The following is a 14,685-nucleotide window of genomic DNA, read 5'->3' on the forward strand; positions in this document are numbered from 1 at the left end:
ATATGCAACAGAGAAAGTTTGACAAAATCTTTGTGGACGCTGTCAGATCTCCTGGTATCTTGCTCTCTTGCTCCCTCCAGGCAGGCCAGTCTGCCAGCATTGCCAATGACTAGATTAGGAACCGAAGGAGACAGGGCCTGCCTTTGCTGCCCCAGTCCTGGGCTCAGGGAGCAGGTACATAAGCCATGCAGAGGTAGGACCAAGGGCAACACAGGGACACCTGGGGCCTGCCAGCCACTGGGAGCCTCAGGCCCCATGTTCTGTAGGCCTCCATCAGGATGGTGTCAGGGTGGGCCTGTCCATCCATCTGAGCCCAGAGAGGGGTCTGAGCACTAAGGATGTCTCTGGTCCAGGCCAGAGCTGAACTGACCAGGCTAGATTTCTGAACAAGCTCCCCATGCTCCTGGTAAGTACCCTGGTGGCTCACAAGATCTCAGGCCTCTGGAAGAGATGCAAGCAGCCTCTGCCCATCTTCCTAGCTCCACAAGCACCTGCTCCACGAGGGCCCCAGTGTGCTGCCATCCCCAAACCACCTTTTCCTCCCAGCCTGGGCAGCTGTCCCTGGCTCCCACCCAAAGAACTGGCTGTCCCCCAACAACACACACACCAGCCTGTGTCTCACCTTGATGTAGGCATCCAAGGCAGGATGGACACGGCGGGTAGCCAGCCAGATGGACAGGGTGGTGGTGTAGGGGAAGGTGGCTGTCACCACATGGCTGGGTGCCGGGAAGGAGAACACCTTGAAGCCAAATTTCTGATAGAGGTGGATGAGTTCAGGGGAGGGTGACTCCTCACCTTCACTCAGAATGCTGCCCACCGCACAGCGGCATTTCTCAGGGAGCACCTGGGGAGGCAAAGCAGGAGTGTCAGGGTTGGGCAAAGGAAGGAGACCCTTAAATCTCTTGCCTCATGGGTCCTGTGCCAGCTCAGGCCTGGCAGAACCACCAGCTCCAACAGGCCACACAGCCCTAGAAACCAGGATGGAGAGGATTATTTTCCTGCTGGAACCTATTTGTGGCCCCAGCCTGTGGCAACCTGCTGCAGGACTCATCCATCCCTTCATTTATTCCTCCAATAAACAGGCCCTGTGCTGGCTGTGAGTGGCTGTGGGAAGCACTGGTCAGGAAGTGAGATGGCATCAGACTCTGCTGATGAAACTGTGTGAGAGATCCTCTTCCCCAGTCCCTCAGGCAGGGCCAGCCACCATCACCAGGGCCTCCAGACCTCCTCTCCAACCCATGCCCCATCCCAGGCCCTGCCCCACTTCCCAAGTCCCTTCTGGGCTAACCCAGAGACTGCTGGTTCCCCTCCAAGTCTCTCTGGGCCCCTAGTACCATCACTTCACTGCACTCTGTTCTCCCTAGCTGCCCTCCCTCCCCTGGCTCCCACAAACTCCAGCTAGGTGGGGCCCCTATGTAAGTCTCCAACACTTGCTAGGCATGACCCCAGAGCTGCAAGGCCCAGCACTCACTTCTCCTCCTGGCATCAAGGGGCCCCAGTTTGTCTCACCTCCTGCTGCCTAAGTCTGTACGAGTCCTCAAGCTGGGCCCCTAGGAGTACTGGTTTCTAAATCCAAGAGGCTCACCACAAACCTCGTGCTCTCAATCCCGGGTTTTCCTCAATCTGAAGGTCCCTTTCTTCCTCTACCCAGGGCCCACTAACTTCTGAATTTAAATTTCTTCTGCCTCCACGTGCTCCTCTCCCTAGCCCATCTTCGTAGCACCATGAAGTCATTTTTACCTGTTCTTGTCTCTGCCCTCCCATTCTGGCCTTTTCCAAGCCCTGTCAACAATCTTCCAGGGGTTTCTAAGCCCTGCTCTGGCTCTCTACTCTGGCCAACCCAGCCCTGTCCTTGGAGTCTCACTTCGCCTGGGACTGGGGCATTGACTCCAGGCTCTTACCTCTGTGTAGCCCCTGGGGTAACCCCCAGCTCTTTGGGGCTCTGGCCCCCTTGCTGCTCCCTTGAATCCTATGTCATTAAGCCTAGCTCAGGGTTTTAGTGGCAGGCAATATGGTTTAGTGGTCAGGACCACAACTTCTGGAAAGAGACAGGCCTGGGTGTCAATCTTGAGTTGTGTGATTCTGGACAAGTCCCTTGGTTTCTTGGAGCCCCAGTTCCTTGATACCCACTTACAGAATTGTCATATTAAACAAGATACCTCACATGAGGCCTTACCTGGTCCAGCACTCAGCAAGGACTCCACAATTGTTGTTAGTTATTAGTAGCTATAGACACAGACCAAACAAGTGACCCCTGGCCTAGAATGCCCATCCACCCAAATATCTGAACATGCAGCTCCACCCTTTCCACCCTTCAGGTTCAAACATCCTCTTGGGGAGTCTTTCAGGGTGGCTCTGTGGTACCCCTACATACGCACACCAACATTTTGCTGTAAACTCTTGCCCACATCAAGTCTACCTTACAGCACAGTCACTTCTCTCTGCCTGACGCTCCTCCCACCCTACCCAGGCAGAGGCACTGGAGGAGCTCACTGCAGTACCACCTCTTGTCTCTAGGTGGTGCAACTGCCCCATTCACACCCCAAGACTTGAGAAAGGCCAGAAAGGCAGGAGGTTCCAGCAGGCACAGACCAAGGGACAGTGCCTGCTGCCACAAAGCTCGTCTTTCTGTTCCTGACCCTAGCAAACTATACTGTACAAAAGAAACATCCAATATAGGTTAGATGGAGAAATGGATGGAAGGTCATTTGATCTCTCCAACCCCTGCCCTGCCTGGGTTTAGGTCCCAGGGTCTTTCCTGGGATTACTTCAGCAGCTCAACATCCTCCTGAGACCCTAAAAGGCACCAGAACACCTGTGATCATCCTGCTTATAACCTCTCAATGGATCCCAATTCACCTCTAAGATGACATGCCCAAGCCCAGCATGCAAGGCTGTCTTAAGTGGCCCATACACGACTGCCTAGATTTGTCCATACACTCACCTAGCACTCCTTTTCTGCATCCCCAGGCCCCAGCAGGGGCTCGGACCCAGGTGGGCAGGTGCCCACTAAGCATCTGAGTGGCAGAGGGAGGACAAACCCAGGCTCTGGCCCAGCCCACCTTGCCAGCCTCCCACCGCCCCTGCACACCCACGTGCAACTATTTCCCTTTTCGTAAGCTACATCCTCTGCCTGGAATGTCCTTCTTCACTCTTCTCTAGAGTCCCTTGTGCCTGGGAAGCTCATGCCTCTCCTTCAAGACTCAGCTCAACCTTCCTCCTCAAAGCCTTCTGTTGCTCCCTGCTAAGCAGCCTCTATTCTCTGATCCCCAATGCCCACCCGAGGGAGTGGGTCTTGTGCTGCACTGTAACTCATGGCCTCTCCATCTCTCCCCATCACTCCAGGACCCTAGGCAGAAAAATCCAGGCACACAGAAAGTTCTTCAGGTGCGCTCAGTGACAGTACATGCATGCACACATGGGCCCTGCACCATGAGCAAATCTACTCTCCCTCCACCTTGAAAAAGGAGGAGCTTCTGTCACAGGGCAGGGAAGCAGCTAATAAGGAGACAGAGCTCCTGAGCTCCCAGAGGTGTGTGCGGCACAGGTACTCCCTTGCCTGCCTGAGCAACTCTCAATTCCACAAGTGAGGGTACTTCCTGCCCCCACCCCTGCCCTGGCCAGTGGCTAAGGGGCAGCCTAGGATGTTACTCAGGCAGCCCACCACCTGCTAAGCAGCCCTGTACTAAGCTGGAGCCAGAGGGCAGCTGAAACAGGCACCAGCAAGGAGAAGATGGGATAGGCCCTAAGACAAGCCAGGAAGTGACAAGACTGGTCTAGGAGCAGGGGAAGGCTTCCCTGGAGTCCAAGAAGAGCCCAGGCCTACCTCCAGGGGAATGGCCCACTGAGGCTGTCAAAGGCCTATAAGGTGGGAGTGTCCTGATAGCTAGAAACCCCACCCACCTTGGTTCAATGTAACGTTTTTATTGGATCTGACCCTAGGAGGTCAGCCTGGCTCTCCCAGTTCCATCTGCCTGCTCCCTTTCCTCCCGATATCAATTATTCTCTCAGCACCTGTGCCCAGAACAAGAGCTGGACCAGAACTACCACCAGCAAGGAGCCACACCAGGAAGACAGGGCAGTGGTCGGACTTACCACCACTTTGGGTAAAAGCAGGCCAGAATCTGCCCTCAAAGCAAGAGAACTAGGAAAGAGATATCAGAGCACTTCCTTCAGGCTATGAGGATTCCTGAGGTAGACTGCTTGAAACCTAAAGCTTCCAGGTATGAGCTGGCCCCACTGCCCGTTCTGGAGAAACCTCACAGTACCCTGCTGACCCTGTTGTGTGAGACCATAGTGAAGAGAGGGTTCTTGCCTGGCCAAGACTCCCTGAGTCTGGAAACTGGACAAGATCGGTATCTCCCAGGATCCAGGAAGAAAAAATGGTGTCAGCCAGCCCAGACCAAATCCAGCCCTCGGGCTCAATAGAAATGGCCAGCCCCAAGTCCATAATCTCCATAACGTGACAGGGACAGCTGCACTGTCTGCCAATCCCAGGCCAGACTTGACTCCTCCCTGGCCAGTCTATCCAGTTGCCCAAGGAAAGGGGAAAAGGAGGGGAAGTGCCCTTTGCTTGCACTGGTGCCCCCCAGGGGAACAGAGCAGCCACACCTGCCCTTTACTGGAGGGTGAACAGTGGGGCCGGCACTAACCAGGACGTGGGCAACGCAGATGCCCATGCCAGAGGACAAGACCCATATATCAGGCTAAGGGGGAAAGAAGTCAGTAGGTTATCAACCTCCAAAGCGGGGATCCAGGGGCTTTCTGGGAGCGCCCATCTAGAAGTCTTTAAGGGCCTTCCTCTTTTCACACCTAAGCATAATCCTAGCAACAACAGCTGGTATCTGACAAGGTACTCACCACCTGCCCCAGTTATTGCTTTCCACACATCAGCTCATTAAATCCAAACAGTAATGTGCAGTGGGTACTGTAACCAACTCTGAGACCCAGAAACAGCAAAGGTCAAACAGCAAGGCAGTGTTGGAGTCAGGATTCGAACCCAGGCAGACTGGCTCCACACAACCCACAGTCACTTGGGACCCGGAGAAATACGCCCTGGCCAGGAACGGCCTGGAAAATAGCTTCTTCCTATGCTGCACCTCCTCCCACAGCCCAGGAAACCTGCAGGAGGCTAGGCCAGAGGCAGGCAGGCAGGGTTCCTGAAAGTACAAAGTCCCAGTGGGACAACGCCCTCAGAGGCAAGGGTGGATGCCAAAAGGGCTAAGCACCTATTAGGGGCTGGGCATTGGGCTTTATCCTTACTATTTAGTCCCCAGAGAAACAAAAACCTCGAGGTAGGGATTCTCAGAGAGGCCAAGTGTCTTGCTCAGAGTCACACACTGGTAAGTAGTAGAGCCTTGATTCAAACTGAAGAGGAGCCCAAAGCCCTCTCCTCCCACACCTATCCCTTCTCCCTTCCAAAGGTAGCTCTGCTGGGCAAAGAGGGGCTTGCTTTCCCAGGGCTGCCCCATGCAATTAACCTGCTGTGGAGCAAAAGCCTGAACTCCATCTGGCAGAAAATCATCACAGGAAAATCATCCTGGGGGAAAATCATCCCTCAGGAAACATCAGCCCAGCCCACACCCCCATTGCCCTTGTGAAGAGGTCAATCCAGGGAAATCCTTCTCTCTCACCTTTTCCTAGGCTCCATGTAACCTCAGTGCTTCCAGGAAGGGGAGGGAGGCCCCATCCCACACACACTTAAGTGGAAGGGGAAGTATGGCACAGGCCTAAGTCATAACTCTCACCAGCCTCAGCTCCTGCAGACTTGGTGGCCCTGGGCCAACTCTCAGTGGACTAAGGGAAAAAAAGAGCTTCTATGCGGTCCAGCTTACTAAAAGTAGCACCCAAGTGTCATCAGTCCCCCCACCCACTCCATGCCTGTGGCAAGCACCCCCTCCTAGACCTTGGCCAGGTAAACTGAACCAGCTGCCATGCCCCACTTGCTTCAGCCAGGCTCCCCACAAGGGCAGACAGGCAGGTTGCTCAAGCCCCAAACAGCAGTGGAGACAGTGGCAGCAGAGGGTGGGGCACGAGGTGGAAGGCCAGGCTGGCAGACAGAATAGACCCATGGGCACAGTGACAGCAGCCCAACCACTAGAGCCTGTCCACAGGCCAGAGCTGGCCAGGATCAAGTGAGGTGTTCAGGTGTCCAGCTCCTTCCCTCTCCCCAACACCCAAGGCTCCCAGAGAGATCAGGCCCAGATGGGTAGGCTAAAGTCACTATCCAAACCCCCAGGCCCCACCTCAGAAGCAGGGCTAAGAGCAGAGCAGTTCTGACCCTTCTCCAGCTATACAAGGGCAAAGCAGAACTGGATCTGTGTATCTGTGTGCATGTGTGTGCTGGGGAGCAGGGGGTGGGGGGGATGCGCAGAATCAGTGACTGACTCCGGAACTCACCCCCCTCCATCGGTACTTAGAAGAGGAAATGGCCATACACCATGAATGCCCGGCCCTGGAGAGAAGAGGGACACCTATGAACCACTGCCAGGGTCTGTCCATTTGCTGCCATATGCTCCTTCCTTCCTCCCCTCACTCCACCAAGGCCCTCAGGGATGGAAAACAGAATGCTTCCTCCTGCCTCACATGAACCACTTGCCCAGACTTTGCAGTCTCCTCCCATACAGAACTCCAGGATACAGGGCTGACATACATACATTAATCCATATCTATCTATCTCCAGGATATATATACTCAAGCAGCATCTGATATGAAAGGGTCCACAGCAATTGCCACAATCTTGCCTTGCTGGTGCCCTTTCCTGTGTCACTTCCTAGGCCCACAGCCAGACCAGGTGAGGCCTCACCAGGCCTCTCTCAGGAAGCAGCCTCCCCTTGCCTAGGAAGGAGAGTGGCTAGGGACCTGTCATCCCATGCCTCATGGGGGTGAGCAGCATCCATGGCAGGTGGCTGCCTCTCCCCTGCCCCACTCACATAGCCTGAAATAGCCTTACTTCCTCCCCACACTCACAGAGAAACAGGTTATAGCTCCTGTTGTGCTGAGCTGAAGAGGGAGAGGAGGGATGGGACACTCAGCTCAGTTTATCTTTTCCCTTCCTTCTGTGAACCACATATGCAGGGCCCCATGCTGGACACTGCTGGGGGAGGCAACCTACGGAGCAGAAAGCTTGGGTTCTTAGCCTTCTCCAGGACTGGATGGGGCCTCTCCTTCAGGCTCTCGACACCTCCACACGGAGAAGTCCTGAGGGCTGGGTCCCTTGATCCCCACAGTGCCCCAGTGCTCAGCAGAGAGTGGAAGGAATCAGGTGCTCAAATATTTGTTGAATGAAAACAAAAAAGCATGAGTGAACTGTGTGAAATTAGTACCTCAACTCCTGCTATCTAATCCTCAGTCTCCTCCTCTATAACACCAGCAGTGTGAACCCAGAAGTCTCAGGTCCTTATGGACCAAAGAGTCTGTGATAGCCATGAGCACCTGAAGCCTAGGGTCCATGGTTCACTGAACTTTTAGGATCTCTACCAGGAAGGGAATACACTACCCAGCTCCCAGAGTAGGTGGGGACTAAATATCCCTGAGCCATCCCTGATATCAGGATATGACCTAGCCCTGAATGGGGACACAAGTGTCTTCTGGAGTGACCCAGGACTGGGAGGGACAGGATCAGAGGGGCCACTTTGACCTATACGTTCATCCTCTGTGCCAACCAGATGTCCACAGCCAGGCCAAGGGTCTAGGCCCAGGTCATGAGTACTCAGCCTAACCCTCATCACACCTAATTAGCATGAGTGTTTTTTCTACCGTTTTGTTTGTTGTTGTTAAACATCTACTGAGGAGCAAGTGCTGAGGTGAATGTCTCACCTATGTCACTTAATTTAACCCTTGCCAGCCTACCTATGAAGCAGGTATTTTAACACTACTCAGCAGATGAGGAAATGAGGCTCAGAGAGATTATGTGATACGCCCAAGATCACACAGCAGAACAGTGACAAGACAGAATCAGAACCCAGGACTACCAGCCTCAAGGCTGTAGTCTCAGGCCATGGCCCCCCACAGTGGCACCCAAGTCAGGCTGTGCCCAGCCAACCCTAGACACTCAAGGCCCTCCCCATAGGGTCCACCATACCTCTAGGAGAGCTGTATGGTGGGCTGCCTGGAGGCAGTGGCTGGGCCAGTAGGCCATGGGGAGAACACATCATGCCGGGGTTCTTCACTTTTCCATGGACCAGCCTCCAGCACTGACCCTAAGGTATCCTGCTACCTTACCCTTTTCTCACCCTGGAATTAGCACCCAAGAGGCAACATGCTGCTTCTGGAAGAGGCAGACATGCCAACGAGGAAAGAGGCAGCTGCAAGGGCACTCCTCCCTCCTACTGAGGCCTTCAACTAGACCAGGTATGGGAGAGGCAGGGACTTAAACAATAGACCCTTGCAGGGCTAGGGGTTGGGCATCTGGTCTAAAGGCTTCCCACAGGCAAGCACCTGCCACATCCCACTTGGGCCCCAGTGCTCTCAACTCCCACTTACTGCCATCTCCCAGCCATGTGACCTCAAAATCTCCATAGCTACTCTCCCCTCAACTGAGCCATAGCACCTCTCACCTGGGCCCAGCCTAATCTCCTCTTCGATGGCCTCCCTGCCTCATCTCCTTCCCTCTTCCACCTGCCATCTGGTTAGCTCCCTAAATCACAGGTGGCAAACTGTGCCACACCTCTCCTCCCAACCACTGTACCTCCCACCACCTGGCCCAGTGAACACTTCTACTTCTTTCTCCCTCCACTGTATGTCCACTGGCCACACTTCCCATGTCATCTCATGTCTCCAGGCCTTTGCTGTTGCAGTTCTCTTAGCCAGGAGGCCCTTCCCAGCAGAGCAAAATTCTACTCACGGAAGAAGGTCCAGCTGAAATCTACCTCCTCACTGAGCCTCCTCAGCAGACTTGAGGCACCCTCCCCAAACCCACAGCTCAAAGCTCTGTGGGCACTGAGCACAGTTCCTTGTTGGAGATTCATTTGTGGGGCTGACTTGCCAACTACCTAAGCTTCCTGAGGGCAGGGCCAGGTCTGCTGATCTCCAGAGTGCAGGTGTCAAGCAGAACCTGGCAGAGAGACAGAGTCAGCATACCCTTGTTTCAACTGAGTGCCCCATTGAGGCCTGGTCAGCAAACAGTGGGTAGGCTATAGGCCTTGCCTACTTGAGCTCTCCAGGCAAGGAAACCAGAGCCGGGGATTCCAAACGCCTGGTCTGCCAAGGCTCAGAGGTGGAGGCTGAAGAACCCTTGGCAGGGCTGCCAGCCCATGCAGCTGTGGGCAGCACCACCCCCATGGCAAGGCAAGAGGCAACATTGGTAAGCCCTGACTCACCACAGGCTGTGAGTGAAGCCAGACGCCCACAGGGTGCCAGTGATGCTGGGTTAGGCTCTGAACCCAGCATCCTAGGCGGCTCATCTGGTGGTACTTGCTTCACGCCCCCCAACCCCCCTCCCCTATCAGGCAGCTTGACATCCAAAGAAATGCCTTATCACTGGGCCAGGGGCCACCATAATGGCCAAAGAGGTTGGATTCTACCTTCTTTCAGCAGGAGAGCTGAAAGAGGGAAGCACAGAAAAAACAAGATATGACCCCAAAGAGAGGGGAGAATCTGAGCAGCCTGGCCTTAGAGCACTGGCCTCAAGTGGGGATGGAAGAGGGAGGGACAGCAAGAAGGGGACGCAGGGGACCAAAGCCCCGGCAGAGGCTAGGGACTCACAGTGGTATGGCCCCCTGCACTTAGAAGTCCATGGGTAGCCATGAGCCAGGGGAACCAGTCCTGGGCAAGTAGAAAGCCAGCATATGGATGCCTGGGGCAGAAGTCCAGGATAAATCTGGAAGGAGCTTCAGGCTCAGAGAGGAGATGGTCTGCAGGCCCAGCTCAAAAATTTTCCCTCCATTCCTCAGAAACCAAAACACTGCTCCCCACACAAGCTCTGCCCTCTGTCTATCCATGGTGGAACCCCAGCCAGGGCACAGGAGGCTCCTTACCATGTGAGGGTTGTCATAGTAGATGGCGATGGAGCGGAGCTTGGGGGAGACACTGCAGCTCTCAGTGAAAAGCCGCCCAATCTCGCCGTAGGGTCCCATGTGGAACTTGTAGGCCATAGTGACGTTGCGGATGGGGGGTGAGCCAGCACTCACTGCCACCCCAGCCAGCAGCCCTGAGTACCCGGCAAAGGCCAACAGTGTCAGCAGCAGCAGCAGAGTCAGTCCCCCAATCAGGCCCAGTAGTAGCAGGTCCGACATGGCTCTGTGCCTCCACACCGCACCCCAAGGCAGCTGCAAAGGAGACAGAAGGGAGAGGAGGCTATTAGCCTGCTCTGACCAACGTGCCCACCTGCCCGCCAGCCAGTTCTGGCCCAACCTCAGCCCGGGGTGCTCTAACCCAGGAAGGGGAGGGACCAGAGGTGTTTACATATAGAGTGACCTAGAAGGGAGCCACAAAGGATGACTGAAGCCACAAGCCTCTTTATTTCTTAATCACAATTGTTGAGGCTCTCAGAGCAGCTCTGTCAGATGGCAGCCTTGGTCACACCTGGGGAAACTGAGTCATAGAGGGGGATAGGAGTGAATCAGCCAGGGACATACTCCCAGCCCTGACCAGCCTCCCCCAGGATGGGCCAGTCAGCCAGCCTGCCTTTTCCCCACATCGCCTCTTCCTTCCCATAGCTGAGCCACACTGCTCACCCAGCCTCCCCAAGCCTCATGGATCAGTGCCAGGGGGAGGACAGGCAAGCGGCAGGGTCCAAATGCTTATTAACAAACAAGGAAACCATGAGGAACAAAACCCCACTGTGAAAATGTGCCACAGAAGAGATTCTCATAGGAAACTCTCCTATGCTAAGCACCCTTGACCCGCAGAATCTCCCTATCCAGCAAGCTCACCCATCCAGAACCAGAGGAGACCAGATCAAAACAGCCTGAGCAGCCAGAACAAAGTCCAGCACTATGCTTCCCAGACTTGAGCTACTGGTGCTAACAAGCTTCATCCCACTTTTCCAGCCCATAGATTAGAAACTGCAAGGAGGAGGAGGAAAAGGCTGCTAGAAGTTGAGACACACAGCAGGGAGAAGAAGAGTTACTGTACCTGGCCTGAACATTTCATCCAATCGGGGAGGGCAACTCCAGGTATTCAGAATTTAGTTTTTGTGGTTTTGATCTCCCCACCCCACTTCCTGTACTAGGTAGTTCACAAGAAGGCATCCTGGGGTGAAGTGGGGGGAGATCGTTTTTCCTTTTTGTGTGTGTATGTCATTTATCTGACAATTTTCCCTCCTCCCCACTGGCCTTTCCCCATTCCTACAAACAATAAAAGCATTCGTTTCAGGGAAAAAAAAAAAAGCAGAGAAGCTATCCAAGAGCAGGTCCAGGAATACAACACAGAGGCTGGTGTGTGAGCCATTCAAGGCAGACCACCCAGCCCTCCATGAAGCTTGGGACTAGAAGCCTAAGCCTCTTATACAGAGGGCTTGACCTGAGTCACCCAGGAAAAAAAAAAATCACAGCCCAGAAAAGACTGTTTAAAGAGGAAGGGAAGCATGTGACCCACTGGAGGAACATTCCCACCCAAAGCATTTAAAATTAATATTTAAAATTTAAAAGGTTTGGTTGCTGAAAGTCAACACTTCAGCCCTAAGGAAACTTTAGCTCTATGGAATGATTTGTTCCCTGTGGGTTCTGGGTGTCAAAATTTTTTGCTGAAAATTGTCTTTGGAGTCATTGCACACAGCGTTTGCCCCACAAAGAGGCAAAGCAAACTTCTAAACCTTTGGTGTTCTGACACTGACGTGCCTCACACTGGTCTTCTCACCCATCCATGTTCCAGCCCCACAGCTGCACTATCTTTTTTTTTGGACGCATTCCCTGTCCCACTCATCTTGCCTCCAGTTAGTTTCATTCCGTCTTCTCTGATGATAAATCTTTCACTGAGTACTTACTATGGGCCAGGTACTGTCTAAATGTTGAAACACAGCTACTTGATTAATCCTCAAAACAACGTAGGTATGGATCAAGAAACAAATGGTTAGAGGTTAAGAGATTTGCCCAAGGTCACACAGGTATTAAGTAGAGCCGCTTGGACCAGAATGCAGGCAATAGGAACCTAGGCAGTTTGACTCCAGGCCCCCATTTCCACTTTCTCCTCCCTGGTGACAGGGTTTCTAGAAAGCCCAAGCATTGGACATCTCTGAACTGAAGGTTCTCAGCATCTAGGTTTCTCACTTGCCTTGGGAGTGACCAGCCCTCACTCTGACCTTCCCTTCTTGGCTGCACACTCCCTGTCCCCTCAAAAGAATTTAGTTCCCACCTTTCTCTTCCTCTCACTTCCTAAACTACTCAGAACAGTGGTGAAATGACCTGGGGGGTCCCAGAGCTTTGGTTGACACAGGAAGGAGGCCAGGCACTGTGAATTTCCCCAAACTCAAGAAAAAAGGAAGGAGAAGGGCTAGAAAAGCTCACCTGAAAAGCCAGGCTCACTTTTAGCAACTCATGGCATCCAGCGAGGCAGGGACCAAGTGCTCCAAGCGCTCCAGTGCTGGTGGCAGAAAGAAAATAACCACTGAGCCAGGCACCATATCCTGATTGTTCCCTTTTCAGGGAAAGCCCACCAGGGCCTCTACAAGAACTCCCTCCTCGCCATAACGTTGCACCTCCACCACGTTCTCAGACTCCTTCGAGAAATCAGAAGCCAAACCTGGCCTCACAATGTCAACTCTTGACTGGGGCCCTGCTCACGCCCCCGTTCTTGGAAAGCCCTCTTCCTGGAGGGGTCCAGCCACCGCACCTGGCCCTGAAACAGCCCTTGCTGCTGCCCTTGGGCAGGCTGTGCCGCCTCTCAGGCCTCGGTTTCTCCTCTGGTCAGACGCCCGGCGTGGTGGCCTCCGGCAGGGAGCAGGCGAGCTTCAAGGCGGGCTGCCCCGCGCCGGCTTCCTGGAGCCGCTCACGTGCGCCGGGGCGACAGGCCTGGTCTTAAAGGGCCCTGCCGCAGGCAAAACTCGAGCGCTGGCGGGGAGCGGGAAGACCGGGGATGCGACGGGCCTGGGCCGGGAGGAGGGAACATCGCCTCCCATTCTCGGCTCCTAGCCCCTGCTCACCCGCGCCTCGCCTATTTATCAGCCCCCTTCTTTCCAGCCACGACCTCACGAGGCCCCACGCACCTTCGCAACTTAAGGGACGCTAAACTTTGCAGCCACGGCTGTGAGGCGCGGCCTCAGGGAACGGGGGCGGAGTTAAAGTGCGGTTCCTGCCTCGATGTCGTTCCCCACCCCGCCAACCTGGGCTCCACTGCCTCGGGGCGTGCCCTGCACCCGCAGCCGAGGCCGGGGACGGCCTGGGGTGGAAGGGCTGGTTCAAGGTCGCGTTCGGGCCCTTGGACCCGGCCGGGACCAGCTGTGGACAGAGACGAGTTGCAAAGAGTGGCCTGGGCCGCGGGGACCACTGAGGGGACGCCGGGGGCCCGGAGGTCACGCCCGGGTGGATGGAGGTCCTAGGCCCTCGGTGCGCGCGGGGCCGTCCCGACGGGGACACCCAGCCTCCAGCCTGGCCCTCACCTCAGCGGCCGCTCGCCGCGGACGCCGACCCCAGCAGGCGGCCCAAGGCTCGGTCGCGGAGCCTGCGCGCGCCCGCTGCTCACGCTCGCTCCGCCCCCTCTCGCGGCGGGACGTGGCCGTGGCCGTGGGCGCTTGCGCGCCGGGCCCGAAGGGCGGAGGCCTGCCCCACCCCGTCTCCATGACAACCGAGCGTGCTCCTATCCCCCGGAGCTGTCAGGGGCTGAACCCACCGGGCAGCTTCCTGCCTCCCACAAACTTCTGGGATGCCAAGGGTGACTTAGCAACAACACCTTGGCATCTGGGTTGGCGAGAGCACCACGCCTGCCTGGCCCCAGGCGTGGGGAGAAGTCAGCCTGGTGGCCCGCAGCAGAGAGCCAAGCTGGGTCGAGGAAGCCAGCGCCAGAGAGAAGTGTTTGAAGAGGTTTGGGAAGTGCAGCACAGCAGTATCAGCCTCTGGCATTTGTACCACCCTTAGTCCTGCCACTTTCTCTCACTGAGGATTCGCGACAAACCTGCAAACCGAGCAAGGCAGGGCCACTCGCTCCTGTTTTACAGCTCCCGTTTTACAATTGAGGAAACTGAAGCCCAATCTGGGCTCAGGGAAGAAGCTAGTGGATCCAATCTCTGGGCAGTGCAAATATCAGCTTCCTGCCTTAAACGCTCCACCCCACCCCACCCCAAACCAGAACACAGGGGTGATCATTCAACACTTATTGAGTACCACTTCCTGCCAGGACAATTCTAGAGGCTGAAGATGCTGAGTGAACAAAACCGAGGCCCTTTCCAGGCTCCTCCCTCAGTTCCCTGGATGTGGCTGGGATGTGGGAGAAGGAGTTCTAGCTTAAGGTATTCTAGGTAACTCTCAGGTCAGGTGTAAGCTCCTTGAAGACAGGTTCAACCTCCAGCTCATATTTCTGAAGACCTACAAACTACAAAGCACTCTTCTAGAGTCCCAAAGATAAAATCTTGCCTTCGTGGGAGGCCCAGTCTTGCAGTGGAGGGGGTTTGGGAAGGGACAACTATGCTCACAAGCTTGGCTACAAGACAGGCTGGGCCAAGAGCTACCTTGGTGCTCCTAACATGGAGGATTGATGTTTGGGTGGGGAGTCATCTTACTGTGGAGCCCACTACTGCACTAGCAAAGGACA

At 55.1% G+C, this 14,685-nt stretch overlaps 1 protein-coding gene across 14 annotated transcripts in view; it reads right to left on the bottom strand.

Moving 5' to 3' along the window:
- The window catches only part of RAD54L2 (RAD54 like 2), a 176,221-nt gene that overhangs the window by 16,613 nt on the left and 144,923 nt on the right, over positions 1-14,685 (bottom strand). For 7 of the 14 annotated variants that reach the window (XM_070237544.1, XM_070237543.1, XM_023621238.2 and 4 more), the window contains 3 exons: positions 12,447-12,522; positions 9,978-10,268; positions 623-844 (listed from right to left, as the gene is read on the bottom strand). In XM_070237544.1, the coding sequence (XP_070093645.1) occupies positions 623-844; positions 9,978-10,268; positions 12,447-12,522 (589 nt within the window). Of the gene's footprint in view, positions 1-622; positions 845-9,977; positions 10,269-12,446; positions 12,523-12,771; positions 13,790-13,827; positions 13,924-14,685 lie in introns of those variants that run through there. The other 7 variants (XM_070237549.1, XM_023621241.2, XM_005600608.3 and 4 more) reach the window with 7 other exon arrangements.

This window comes from Equus caballus, chromosome 16, assembly GCF_041296265.1.
Source record: "Equus caballus isolate H_3958 breed thoroughbred chromosome 16, TB-T2T, whole genome shotgun sequence".
In the NCBI taxonomy this organism is placed as follows: domain Eukaryota; kingdom Metazoa; phylum Chordata; class Mammalia; order Perissodactyla; family Equidae; genus Equus; species Equus caballus.